At 38.5% G+C, this 15,219-nt stretch overlaps 1 protein-coding gene across 4 annotated transcripts in view; it reads right to left on the bottom strand.

Annotated features, from left to right (window-relative positions):
• atl1 (atlastin GTPase 1) overlaps positions 1-15,219 on the bottom strand; it is an 81,369-nt gene that overhangs the window by 45,249 nt on the left and 20,901 nt on the right. For 3 of the 4 annotated variants that reach the window (XR_011351212.1, XM_069916618.1, XM_069916616.1), the window contains exon 3: positions 757-891. The exons of the other annotated variant lie outside the window; for it this stretch is intronic. Coding sequence is in view for 2 of the 3 variants with exons in the window: in XM_069916618.1 (XP_069772719.1) it covers positions 757-891 (135 nt within the window). In the remaining variant the exon portion in view is untranslated. The remainder of the gene's footprint in view (positions 1-756; positions 892-15,219) is intronic. 4 annotated transcript variants of the gene reach the window in all.

Below are 15,219 nucleotides of genomic sequence, written 5' to 3'. Positions count from 1 at the left end.
ACAGATGACAGGCAGTATTTCATGAACCATATCTTTCAAAACTAGGAAAACAGGACATTGGGGTTTGGGGATAGATCAGTTTTCAGTCCCATTATTTTCTCAAAAAGATTTTTTAAACAAATAGATATTCCTTTAAGTTTTTCATTTCTCTTGATTTGTAGTTCTCCATTTATTTTTGTAAAGGAAGAATCAAAATGTGTTTAATTCTCTGATATTTTCTTATATCCATTCTAATTTCTCCTGTCTCCAAATGTAAGGGATCCACATTTGCTGTTTCTTTTCTCAATACATCTTTCACTGTCCATTTTGAAGCTTATCTCCAGAGAATTCTTTTCTTTTTGCCTCTCCTTAGTAATAAGTTGACTTGCTTTTGCCAAATTATGAAATTTTCAAAAAGCTCTTTCTGGCAACATTTCAAGTGTTTATCTTTAATTTATCTTTAACTTAACTGGACCATTTTTCCTCTTAAAAGGGACATATATTTCCTATAAGGTATGTATTAATTCTTTGAATGGGAGCCATTGATTATTTTCTGCCAAACCTTTTAATGTACCAAACTTATTCACTGAGTAGGTGAACCTTTCACAAAAAAGAAATTAAGTCTTATCAAAATGTACAGGAGAGGCACAGTTCAAGTCAGAATGTGAATTACCACTCAAAGTATAGCCATCACTTGCAAAGGGCTGGAAGGAGCCTGATTCGGGACACAGATGCCACAATTGCTTCCTTGGGCCTGATACTTTATGTTGTTCTCACCTTCTGTCCATTAGGTTTGTCCACCAAAAACACTTCACTCCAGACCTGAATACCAGTAGTCTCTCGCTCTGATCCTCCACGCCACGAAAACCCAGTCAAAGGCTCATCAAAATGACCTAACCAATTGTTGGGATCCTAAATAAGGAGAGTTAAAATAATTTAATGATCATTGGATCACAATCCATTTATATCATTCAGAAATCATGTACAGGTATAATCAAACAATAATTCATTATTAGTATTGTTAGTATACTAGCTAAGATATGAGTAACTTAAATATGTGTACTTATTATTTGGCTGGAATGAAAACTGTCCCATTTCACTTAATACATTCTGTTTCTCCAGTGGGCATCATTAATTTGTTGATGTCTCGTACTTCATCCGTGCCTTGATCAGAACAATCATCAAATATGTGAACAGTCCCTGAGGTCTCTTGTTGCCACTTCATGGCGATTGGCCTCCATCTTGACAACCTTGTACAGAAGCACAATTGAGGGTCTGGCTGCACCATGCCATGGTATGGTAGCTGCAAAGCATCAGGTGACACGGAGGATAACCAAAATGACCAAGAAGATCACTTGGGTCTGTTTCAGCATGCCATCTTTCTATACCCAAATCTGTATCAGACTTCCAAGTTATGGCAACACACTTTCTTGCTATTGCTAAAGCAATTTGAACAAACTTCTTTTGATACATGTTCAATTTCAACTTAGGTTCAATATTCTTAATATCACCCAATAAAAATAGCATTGGATCCTGTGGGAATTTAATCCCCATTATTCATTCCAATAATTTGCCCATTTGTAATCACAAAGGTTTAACTTTAGGACACTGCCAAGTAGAATGTAAAGATGTATCAATTTCCTGTCCACATCTAAAACATAAATCCAAAAGAGGCTGATTCAATTTTTTTTTTAATTTAAATGGTGTTAAATAAAAAATTATATTCCACCATTCTATATTTCATAATTATTATACCTTTCATATTTTCTCTACATATCCCAATCCAATCTTGTTCATCTATTTGTTTATTCCAATCTACTTCCCATCTTTGTATTGAATTATGAAACACTATTTTTTTGGTTTTCTTTTGTATTAACCTATACATCATTGGAAATAAATTTCTTTATATTTCTATTATGTAACAATAATTTTAATTCTGTCTCTACTGGCAATAATGGCTCTTGACCATAATTTTCACGTAAAAATTTCATATCTTGATAATAACAAGATCTAGGTAATTTCAACTTCTCCTTCACTCTATTAAAAGAAATAAATGTCCCTGCTTCAAAAATATCCTCTCTCTTCTCAAGTCCATGACACTGCCAAATCTTTAAAAATTTATTTCCAATGGAAAACAGAATCAATCTATTCTGAAATAATCCTCCTCCCCCAATTTCTTTATCAACCTTATTCCAAAGTTCAATTAAATGCGTCAATGTAGGAGTCTCTCTATTCATTGTTAACAACCCTAAATTCCATTTATAAATCAAATCTTGTGTGTTTGGTTCCCCTATTTTACTAAGTTCTATATATGCACAAGCTGGAATTTCATTTAAATCATACATTACGTTAACAAAACACAACTGGGCAGCTTCATAATAATTCATAAAATTAGGGAGCTGCAAACCTCCTAACTCATAATTCCAAGTTAATTTATCCAAATATGACCAAACCAATTGTTGGGATCCTAAATAAGGAGAGTTAAAATAATTTAATGATCATTGGATCACAATCCATTTATATCATTCAGAAATCATGTACAGGTATAATCAAACAATAATTCATTATTAGTATTGTTAGTATACTAGCTAAGATATGAGTAACTTAAATATGTGAACTTATTATTTGGCTGGAATGAAAACTATCCCATTTCACTTAATACATTCTGTTTCTCCAGTGGGCATCATTAATTTGTTGATGTCTCGTACTTCATCCGTGCCTTGATCAGAACAATCATCAAATATGTGAACAGTCAGAAATGCCATATTTCCTTTCCATAAAAATTTCCTAAAACAAGCATTTAATTTTTTAAAAATTATTTGAGGAATTAGAATAGGAAAAAGGTAATGTATTCTATGAAAAACATTCATCTTTACACAATTTATCTATTAAAGTAATAGGTAACATATTCCATCTTTCCAAATCTTCCTTTTTTTTTTAATAATGGGGAATAATTTAATTTAAATAAATTTTCTAATTCAGCTTCCACCCTAATACCTAAATATTTAATTCCCATATCTGGCCATTTAAAATCAATTACTTTCTTACACTTTGTATAATCCCCTTTTAATAAAGGCACAATTTCACTTTTTTCCATTAATTTTATAACCAGAAACTTCCCCATATCCTTTTAATCTCAATTTAAGTTGGTGGAATGAATTTAATGGATCGTTAAATAAATCAAAACATCATCCACTTGCTTAAACAATTGCTAAAACAAATAAAGCAGGCCACAGTGGACAACCTTGTCTACTTTATCTAGTCAATTGAAAAGTTGTTGAAATTTGACCATTAGTCACTACTTTTGCAGTAGGGTTCTTATATTATTTTTATCCAATCAATAAATATTGACCCTAACTTGAATTTCTCTAAGACTTTAAAAAGAAAATCCCATTCTAATCTAACAAATGCTTTTTCTGCATCTAAAGCTACCAAAACACTTAAATCACCTCTTTTTTGAACTATATGTGGATTGTAGAGGAACACGTGGCCTCCCTGTCTGGAACACTGTAGAATGAAGAAGATCATGTCACCTCTCTGTCTGGAACTTATTCAGAAGTCTCATCACCTGCCAATCAAGATTGGACTCCGCCCACCCATTAGTGCACACCTTACCATTGGCTCATTTAAATAATTCAGTGTCATCGTTGGTCAGATGACCAGCTCAGAACAGTACAAAATATTGATGCATACCACATTTCTTTCTTTCTGCCTCTTGGTCCAATCCCAGACATTGCTCCATGCCAGGTCACTACTGTGGACATTGCTGGAGGAGTCACAAGTAAGGTGTGCACTGCACTGAGTTGAGTCATAGTACTGCACTAAATCAGTGATTGCAGAGAGCCACACCCTGTTTGTACAGGAAATCGGGAGTGTGTTTGAAAGTTCCTGTCTGTGAAGTGTGTACACTTGTGGGAGACTGTGGTAGGGGAAGCAGTCACCAGTATTGGAATCCCTTGTGACCGATGTGCCTGCTTGAACCATTATAATTTTTGTCTCGTACCATGTAGAAGATATGCGGCTTCTGGTAGTGGAGTCCAACCTGGGTCTCATATGAGTGTATATAGAGTTATTTAGTAGTAGAGTAATTATGTATCGCTTACATCTTCCCCTGTTTGTCTCCCATGTGTTCAATAAAGTTACCTTTGATTGTAACATTTGTGCCCAGTCTTATCTCTCTGTGAACCCACTGAACCCAATATACTTTCAAAACAACAATCCTGTAATCAAATACTGTAAATCATCCCAAAGTATTTATATGTATTTATTTTAAATTATATTTTTATGTATCTAACTGATTATTATGTACTGTATATTATGCGTGTATATGTGTGCACTGTAAACTGGAAAAAAAACTATTTTGTCAGGTTGTTTACAGTCAGATGATAATAAACTTGAACATATGATGCTGCAGCCCACAGGCCAAGAATGTCAATCTCCTCTCAAATAAGAAGAATCAAACTGGCAGTGCAACATCCAAAGGTTATTTATATGCTCACATAATAATACATTAGAAATGTAATATAAAGTACATGATATTCTTAAAAATTTGTCTGCCATAAGACAACAACGAGTCAACATGAGCATTTCTCCGCGCCCCAATAGGAGAAAGAGAACCGAAAGAGAATACCTTCAGAGACACTGAGTGACTATGGATTCACCTCCAGCACTCTTGCAGCCTCTGCAGCCACACAGACTCCAAACCATTGGCAACCTGAGCTCCAGATCCAAGCTTCTGATATGATCAGGAGATCTTCAGTGCCTGAGCCCTTTTGGGAGCCCTTATTTGCCCTCAGCATCCACGTGAAACACAGTTCCAATATCTGGTTCCCATGAGCCAGTCCTCAGCAGCCTTCAGCCACTGAAGCCCCTTGGTCCGCTGCCATGGTCACCCTTATGTAAGGTCATCTCCTAGGCTTTGCCTTTCCAACAGGGGTGTTCTCTCAGTTTCTCATGCCCTGCGCTGGCTCACTGCTTCCCTGGAGTCTGAAACCTCTCGTGGTACACTGCCCAGCACAGGCACCGCCATCTTGGGCAAAGACCCCAGTGGTTGAAGGATTTTAACAAAAAACACCATCAGTTCCTTTAACAGCTGTTTAAAGCCTATACAGAGCTGTCTGCATCATCCAGTTAATGGGACCCTGCAGAGCAGAAACATGTCTGCTCCAGGTGTACCTAAATCCCACCAGTGGCAGTGCTGCTCTGACAGTTTGCTCTGGTAGTGCCACCATTTTTTATGCAACATGTAGAGCAACTGTGGACCAATCTATGAAATGAGTCAAGGCTGAGACCATGGAAGGTTGAGCTGGATGGTGAAAGTCACGAGTACAATCCCAGCCTTGATGGAATAGTCCTATTAAGGCTTGGTACATAAAATTATTTCAAGGTGATGCAAATACCATTTTCTATCTTATTTGCACTTTCTCTCTGTAAACTGTATGAAGTACATTTTTGTAACTTGCATTTAAAATTTGAAATTTTTCTCTGCATCACTAAGTCTAACAACATATGAATTTGAGGATTTTTTTAAGGAATTGAAACACATTGGTTTAAACTCTGAAGTGGTCATTAAAAACAGCCTACACAATTGTCTAGAAAATCTCCAAAACAATCTGCCTCTGAATTACATACACAACTTCCTACATAACAGAAGAGAAACAGCAGAAAATAAAGAGGGTGTGAGAGGGGGAAATTCCAAAATGATCTTTCATGTTACTTCAGAGCCTAACATGGCAACAGTAAAGTACCACAACAGGAAGCAAGTCATAGAAAATATTTTCTCATTGCTATACATCGGGGTGGCCAAACTGCGGCTCATGAGCCACATGCAGCTCTTTGACATATAATGTGCGGCTCGCGGAAATACGTTGGCTGAGACCATTTGAGCTCCCAACACCCAAACATGGACTCTTGCCAAGTCCTTCATCGGCTGCTCAACCAAGTTTCTGATGCTCCGGCTGCCCTCTCATCCGAGCTCCCAACACCCCAATGTCAGAACAAGTCTAATCGAGGGGCATTAGGGTAACTGGGGGGGAGGGGCATAATCTGACATTCAAAACCTCGCTCAGTGGGGGAGGGTGGTTATGATGCCTACCTTTATACCATGAACCTCTTCAATGCACCACTGCCGTCACACTTCCCCCTCCCTCCGAAGTAATAATTGTGCTGATTATATCACGTGGAGACACCAGCGACACTAGTGCTGTGGGGTGGGTGAGGGGTCACAATTATTTGATGGGCAATGCCCACGAATGACTTACCTCAGCACCGGCCCTGGCCCCAACCATGGACTCTTGCCAAGGCCTTGGCCAACCACTTATCCAAGCTTCCCATGCCCCAGCCGCCCTCCCAGCCAAGCTCCCAACCCTCAAGACTATGGACTCTCGCCTAGGCCCCAGCTGTCCGCCTGCCTATTGGAGCTCCTGACGGCCTGACTGTGCGCTCTGTACTCTGTAATAAAGTTTGTGAAATCAAAGCATCAAATCAACACCCGATGGAGCTCATTCATACAGCATTGAAAACATATCAGCTGGATTTTCATCAACTCACAGCCAAGATCGAAACTCGGGATTTGGAAAATATTTGGTATGTATATGTGTACTTTTTGATTATTGAGACTAATACAAATTAACAGTTTAAAAACGACAGACATGAATAAATATTATTACGTACATGCATTTCTTAATACTTATATAAATATTTTGTAACAAAATATGCATGTAAGAGTAAAACCATGCACATAATATTTTTTCATGTCTTGTGGCTCTCAAATATCTTATCACCCCTGTGCAGTATACCTCAATAGTGATTCTGAACTCTTGACTTCCAGACAAACTTGACCTGATGGCACATATCCAGTGCAGCAGCCAAAGCAGGTAGGACAGTTAAATCTAAAACAGGCCAGTAACTTTAACTCAGCAAATCAGTTTCTCCTCTGCCTCTTAATGCTAGAGCTTGGCATAAGCCAGACAGTCTGGGCTCCAAGTTCCTTTGCAAAAACTTTGAAGAATGCCTATAGAGACTTCACAAGTAGGTGTTAATTAGACATGCTGTGGAGTAATGGATTATTGTGTTGGAAAGCAACAGATGAATGGACTCAGAAGACTGGTCCGGTGCCGCATTCTGTCTGAGTGCAGTTTGCTGTTCTAAAAGGATCATGTGGTTTTCTCAGAGAGAGAGAGAGAGAATTGAGTTCTATAGTAGCAACTGGGACTGGGATTGGAACATGACAAGCTGGCAAGCTTGTGGAAAAACTCCATTTTGGAAGACAGTTTGTGAGTTCTGACTTCAGTCTATTCAAAGCCCTTGTAGACTATACAAGAGGAGATGACTGGCCGTATAATGTTTCACTTGAAATAAGGGAATCAAAAGGAACTCTGTGGTGTCCTGAAAGAAAGAGATTATCATCTAGAAAACCCTGAAGTGGCCGGTTGGAAGGAATCAGTTTGGTCCAATGAGCAACAAATCTCTCTCTGAAACCAACAAGAACCTTTCTGAGTGGTAACCATTTACTTTTCAAACACCAAAGCCTGGTGAAATTCATAAATGTTAAATTCAGTGCACTGTATAAGAATTGCCTGATACCAAGTGAACTTGGAGGAGTGAGAAGTGAGATTGGATTGTGAATTAATGAACTTTTCTGAAATTATACACACATTACATACATGTGCGCTTAGAATTAGAAGGGGGTTAAGTTAAGTTAATAGTAATAAGTTAAAGTTTGATCCTGTTTTCATGTTTAAAGATAATTAAAAGCAACTTTTGTTTAAGTAACTATTTGTCTTGGTGAGTTTCTATTGCTGCTGGGTTTTGGGGTCCTCTGGGCCCACAACATTCTCCAGGAACTGGAGAATGATGCTCACAAAATAACTGAGAAAACATTTCATTTTCGTTTGGTTTTGCTTTGGTTGGTTAGTTATTCCCTCCACTTTCTACTGTTATTGTTCCTTCAATATCTGAATAAAACCAATATGAAAGTTGCCATTTACTTAGTTCCCCCACAACTACAAAACAATAATCAGAGGTTTTTGTGACACTTCCACTCTTCTGGTAAATCAAGAGAGTAGATGCCAGAAATAACACAGCAGGCTGCAGGCACACATTTCAGTTCAGAATCTTTACTGTGGTGAGAAAGAACCATGCTGGAGTTGCAGTCTTTCCAATGAGACATTAAAACTGAGGCCTCATCTGCCCATTTATATTAAAAATAAAGGATTATTCAAAGAAAAACAGGCTGGTGTCATAATAAACAGTTTTGGTGCTCATTGTTGTGCCATTTATGGGGCTTTATTGCCTTTAGATTAGATCTGCATTCCTTCAAGTGACTTCCTTATCTACTCACTTTTCAGGATTGCTATTGATGCACCATCAATAATCACAAAAGACTGGAGTTGTGAAATAATCATGCTTTTATTAACTATAGACTGGAACAACCATTAACCTTAATGACTGATAGTGGCAGAGTGGAATGAGGAGTGTGTAAGGAGCTATGGGTAGGATCAGTCTCGGGAGGCGTGTCCAGCCAGCAGCAGCCAATTGTAGCATAACAGTGGTTTACCACAGCTGTCTGGCCAGATCACTTCAATGTGAGTTCAGTCCTCCACACTGTGTTGGGCCTGGACTTACAAGAAGGTCAGATTAGATAAGGAGTGTGGATCTCCTCAAGGAACACAAAAATTGAAGATGCTGGAATCTTCAACAAGCAACAAGAACAAAGAGGGACCCAACAAGTCAGACAGTATCCATGGAAAGAAAAGGACAGTGAACATTTCAGAGTAGAATCTTGAGCCAAAGCTCTGACTGTCCATTTATCGCAGTAGATTTCCTCACCAGATTTGCATTACAGAATGTTTTGGAAAACAACCTAAATTATGCAAAATGGTTGGAAGAACAATTCTTACTTTAGTATTACAATTCCTTTGTTACTTTCTAATTTGTCAGGATGGAACTGTCGAGATAATGTGAAATATAGAATCCAACAAGCTCATAAGTACAAAATATCATCTTAAAACCCAGTAGAAAATGAAGAGATGAGAGGAATTAAGATGAAAGGTAGAATTTTATGTTGCGCCGATTTTAATTCAACAAATGTCCACTGCACCAGACAGAGAGACAACTTAATTCTAATTTACATTAAATTGGTGAGACAATTATGTACCAAACCATGTTCTGGCAAGTAAAAATTATTTCAACAAAACAGAATCTGGATCTTAATTAGTTGAAGAACAACCCAAGGCAATTAAAATACTTATTTGTCAAAACATTCCCCTCTACCCTCCAAAACTAACGTTTGTATGTCTAAAATCAGTAGAATGAAAAAAAAGACCACGTTTTATCACATTTCTGCAGAAAAATAAATCCAGTAGGAACCTTACAAGCCAATTTAGAAACTTAAAATATTGCACAATATGGAGATAGACTGTAGCTAAATGTTTTCCTATCAATTTTATCACTAGAAGTTTAATTCCAAAGTTTGAATGCTGAATTACAGTATTAATAGTTTTGACAATGCAGTATCAGTAGGGAAATTCAAAAATTGGTTGGTCCACTGAAAGAGAATTAAAGGTTTGTCCAAACACAAATCTTTGTACTTTACAGGGATTTTTAATAAGAACATGAAATGTACAATTTCCTGATAAAAATTCTATTTTGTAAAATATTGTACATTCTATAGGTTGGGAAAAATGGACCGTGTATATAATGATGTAATAATGTATGAGGTGGTGAGAGCCACACTATTCAGAATTTTGAAAATTGATTCATAAATCAACCCAAAGATTCAAATGCATCTTCACAAAAATTCATAAATACAATGCTAATTGATGAGTCAGACCTGTCTTCAAATGTTAGATCAGCATTACCATAAAAACATGTGATACATCATTGCTTTTGTTTTAATCCAGAACCTTGGGTGAAATATTGAATATGACAAATAACACACCAAAACGCTTGTCAGAAATGCTGATGTTCTTCTGCAGCTTTTGTAAAAACATGTTTGCTTAGTTTGTAGGTATCGAGATAAGGGAGGAGGAAAAACCTGTCCAGGTTCCTGCCTCTGCTCGCCATATGTGACTTCATCTGGAAAATGAGCACAAGAACATTGGGTGTGGCTACAATTCAACCCTCTGTCAAACCATACATCTTTTGATGGGTCAGTGGCTACAAGAGGAAAGAAAATAAATATAGAATACAGAAAATGTTTTAAAAAAGAACTCTATACTATCAGCTAGCAAAATAATTCAGTAGATAACATTCCATTCATTTCCTCTTTAAAGAATTCCAATAAATTGCTTTAACTACACAACTGTTGACATTTTCTTTTGTTTTCAGACTAAAAATTTAAGGTTGCTAATTCAAGCCTCCTTTTTTTTTACAATAGCTGGCTCTCATCTAGTATCAGTTAAACAGAGGAGCAACCCCAATGGCAGGGGCATTAAAGCAATCAGCACTTGGCAGATCTCTCAACTGAGACCCTGTCCTTGATGCAAGTATCTTCTGCTTCATTACACATCACTCATCTACCACAACCTCCATGCCACTCCAGCCCAGGATATTAGACAACTAAAAAATTACAAGGCTTCTGTACCAGATGTATCCTTGCTGAAATACTAAAACTGGCAAACAAATATCTCTAGTATAAATTCTTCACATCAACTCCCTCATCTAGAACAGCCATTCTCAACTGAGGCTGTATGCCCCTACAACCCCCTAGGGGCCAAAGTCCATTTGAAGGGGGAGCCACAGCCTGAAATTATTTTAAAAAATTTTATGTTTTAGATTTTGTCAGTAGCAGAGAAATGGGGAAGATATCAATGTAACTAGACTGCTTTGCAGGAAAGGGGGCCCATAAACTTTGAGCAGAGTCCCAAGACAGCCATAGCCAAAAAAAAGGTTGAGAATGGCTTATCGACAACGAGAGGCCAGGGGCTCTGGTTTCCTCCCACCCTTCAAAAATGTCCCAATGTGGAGGTTAATGGGGTGTAAATTCGTCAACTCAGAGAAATGGTAATCATGGTCATGTAAAAGAAAACAGGCAACCCTGATTACAACAATTACTGAAAAGTCTCCCTGCAGTCGATCACAAGAAAGTAATTACAAGAATCCTCTTAAACCACATCTTCAGTGCTGAAGGGCCTGCTCCCAGTAAAAAATACTGGTCCCACCAAAGATACGATGGACATGAACTGCTCTTCACAATAATTCCAAGCAAAGTGTAGAGAGCAGCAACATGGCCTTCATTCTCATTAAAAAGCCATTGATTCTCTCAGTCAAGAGAATCCTTCTCAAATCTTGCTGCTATTCTCCAGCAACTCCACAACAACATACAAACCATGATCCTAAGTAACAGATCCATCACACACCCATTCTCTGTACTGATTGTGTCAGCACACAGACTCTCTTTCTCAATTATCCATATTTCAATATCTCAGATTACCTCTAACAAGTTCCCTATGCTACATGATTAATAGAAAGGATGAACAGGAAACTATTCACTTTTTATCATCTCAATACCAGGACCAAGATAATTCACCTTCAATCAGCTTTAAACACACAGTGATGTATATGTGCGCCCTCAGAGACCATGCTCCAACCATCAGAATTGGTGTAGCAGTTAATGCAATGCCTTTATAGCGCCAGCGATCGGACCAGACCTGTGTTCAAATCTCGTGCTGTCCATAAAGAGTTTGTAAGTTGTTTCCATGTTTGTGTAGGTGTTCTCCAGGGGCTCCGGTTTCCTCCCACCCTTCAAAAATGTACCAGGGTGTAGGTTAAAGGGGCGTAAATTGGGCTGCATGGATTTGTAGGGTCATATTAGCCTGTTACAATGCTGTATGTCCATATTTTTAAAAAATTATTTAAGTTTATGAGTCGTGCCTTGTGCTAGATGACGAGCGAAAAAAGACCCATCATTCAACAGCCCCACGACCTAGCACTGCCTACCAACTTTCTATGTGGATGATGGAACACCACATTGTCAATCCACCAGGATGACCTTCAGTCATGGACAGGGAAAAGAGTGTCTGATGACCAAAACTTCAAACTCAAACCAAGCTCCATGACCAGTGAGCAGCTGAGATCCATGCTTTAAGACACGGATTAGTTACAGGAGGCACTTCAAAAGGATTGGACCAGAAATGCCAATGAAAATATCTGCAAAATCCTCTAATCCACCAGCAGAATGGGTGAATAAATGTCAGTGTCTTCTCCAGGATAAAAAAAATCTATTTCCAAGGTTCGGACTGCATCCAACCAACTTCAGTGATCAGCCCCATGACAGCAGACTACTGAGGGAAGCAATACGATTTCTTGAGAACACAAATATTCTCAAAATTCCTTTGGAAGAAAAAAAAGTAATAACCTCATTGACCCATGGAAATTCCTAAGCCATATCCCCTGATCCAGGCAGAAAAATAGACAGGGAGACACAGATCCCTTCGAGTTTCTCCTCTGGGAGTGTGCAGACAAACAGCATGAGCAAACTATTATTTAATCAATCCACTCAGCCATCCACACCTACTCTTCCCTGGCAGAGTCCACAGATCCTTTAAGGAACTACATGGAACCCATAACCTTAAAGTTAAAACAAGATATTCTCATGCCCAAGGGTCTGTCCAAGAGAAGAGCGACAAACGTGTTTTAGAGGCTGTTCAGAGAAGGATTGTTGTTGATTCTTGAGACGAAGAATTTGACTTCAAAGGAACAAATTAGGCCAAAAAGTTCAGAAGAATGAGAGGTATAAAACATAAAGGTCTGAGGAGGCTTGACAGGATGAAAGTTCAAGAATGGTTCCCTTCATAAGGGTTGTCATTTCAGAATAAGAAGGTCATCCATTTAAGGTGAAGAGGAAGTGGAAGTTCTTTTCCCAGAGCTGAGAACTCTCTGCTCCAAAGGATTAAATTGAATTGTTTTAAAATGTTTTTAATTTAGACATACAGCACTGTAACAGGCCCTTTCGGCCCACTAGCCCGTGCCACCCAATTACTTTGAATTGGCCAACAACCCTGGTACATTTTTGGAGGGTGGAAGGAAATTGGAGCAGAGACAGGGAGAATGTAGAAATACCATACAGACTGTGTGGGATTAGATTGCTGGCACCATAACTGTATTGTGCTAACTGCCACCCTAACTGTGCCACTAGTTTTATCCTCATATTTACCAAAATATAGCTAAAAGTTTTGTTATCCAGGCAAGTCAACTCATATACCTGGAAGTACAATAATAATAAACAAATAGCTAAGACCACAGTGTAGAGAATTGTGTTAGAGTTATCAAATGGTACGGGGGAAAAATACAAAAACAGTGCAGGGAAAACAGAAAAAGTACAATTATAAAAGACAGTACAAGGGCGTCAGATTTCACCAGTGTGAGACACATCTTCTGCCCAACTACAGGGGGAGAAGAAAGCGTGAACATGATGAATCCTTTACTATCTTAGCACTTGTCCCAAAACAGTGGGAAGTATTAACACAGTCAATGGAGGGGAGGTAGGATTGTGTTATAGCATTTACCACTCTCTGCAGATTATTGCAGTCTTGGCAGAGCAGGTCTTGTACCAAGCTATGATGCATCTAGACATGGTACTTTAAATGGTGCATCTATAAAAGTGACAAGAAATCTCAGAGACATCCTGTATTTCCTCAGGGTTCTAAGAGGGTAGAATCTCTGGGGCACTTTCTTGGTTATTACATCAATGTTGCTGGACCAGGATGGGCTGTTGGTGATATTTATTCCAAAGAACTTAAAGCTTTCCACCATCCCTTCCTCAGCACTGTTGATATATCCTTGATTGAATGATCCCCTCTATTTTCTGAAACCAATGTCCAACTCCTTTGCTAACACTGAGGAAGAGGTTGTTATCCTGACTCCATGCATTGAGACTCTTTACCATGTTCTCCTTTTTGATTGCAATCTGACCTATGACAGAGGTTCTTCTGCGAACTTGTAGATGAAGTTAGAGCAGTGTTTGGCCAACAGGTCATGAGTGAAGAAATTGTGTACTAAAGGGCTAAGTACACAGCCTTGTGAAGCACTGTGCTGTGTATAAAGTCAATAAATTTGCTCCAGTCAGAGGGAGACAGACTTTTAGGTTCAAGGGACTGTGACCTACTTTATATTTTTTATATTCTTATTCTCATCTTTTAAGCAAATTTTAAAAAGTATAATTCTGCTTAATGAAATCAAACAATTCTAGAACAAAACAAAATAAGAAAAAATATTCTCTTCCTGGGCTCTCTCATCCATAGCCCTTATTTTCTTAGTATAGTTTATGATACATGCAAGATTAATTGTAAGCTATATCCCAAATGTGCTTCTGATATTTCAAGAAATAGTACAGTGAATAATAAGCCAAAAAAAAATGACCTAAAAGTGAGAAACAAAGCAGTAAGTGACATAAACCCCACCCAAGATTTTGTGTGCAACACAACTGCAAGGAAAAAAAAATTGAAGGAGTTTTACCAAAAGTGAAAAAGAGTCTAATCTAGCTCCTGGGGTGGAGAGGGAACCTTTTATTTAAAATTATGAGGGTCATAGATAAGGTAGGGAAGTCTAAAACTAGAGGGCACAGATTTGAGGTGAGATTTAAAAGGGGCAAGAGTGGCACATTTTTCACACATTGAGTGTTGGGTATTTGGAACAAACTGCCAAAGGAAATGGTAAAGGAAGGAACAATTGCATTATTTAAAAGGGTACGTGGATAGGAAAGAAAGATTTAGACGGATGTCAGCTGAATATCAGCTTGGTGCTTGCCAGATTGACCACCGCCAGTGGGCTGATATCGCCTCAAACCGTGCATCTTGGCGCCTCACAGTTCGGCAGGCAGCAACCTCCTTTGAAGAAGACCGCAGAGCCCACTTCACTGACAAAAGACAAAGGAGGAAAAAGCCAACACCCAACCCCAACCAACCAATTTTCCCCTGCAACCACTGCAACCGTGTCTGCCTGTCCCGCATCGGACTTGTCAGCCACAAACGAGCCTGCAGCTGACGTGGACATTTACTTCTCCATAAATTTTCATCTGCGAAGCCAAGCCAAAGAGAAAGAGAAGAGAGAGCAGGCAAATGGAACTCTTAGTAAACAACTCAGTCAGCAAAGAAAAGTTGGGCCAAAGAACCCATTTCTTTGCTGTAAAGTTCTACAACTATGACTTTAGTTGCTGTGCTCCCTCCTCACCCTTTAACATTACTTTTCCCATCCCCTAACCCACAGCCACCATTCACAGGAAGCACAAAATTAAGCAAG

The sequence above is a fragment of the Narcine bancroftii genome, chromosome 2, assembly GCF_036971445.1.
Source record: "Narcine bancroftii isolate sNarBan1 chromosome 2, sNarBan1.hap1, whole genome shotgun sequence".
In the NCBI taxonomy this organism is placed as follows: domain Eukaryota; kingdom Metazoa; phylum Chordata; class Chondrichthyes; order Torpediniformes; family Narcinidae; genus Narcine; species Narcine bancroftii.
Note: the sequence above shows the minus strand (reverse complement) of the source record. Positions and strands in the feature narration are given on the sequence as shown.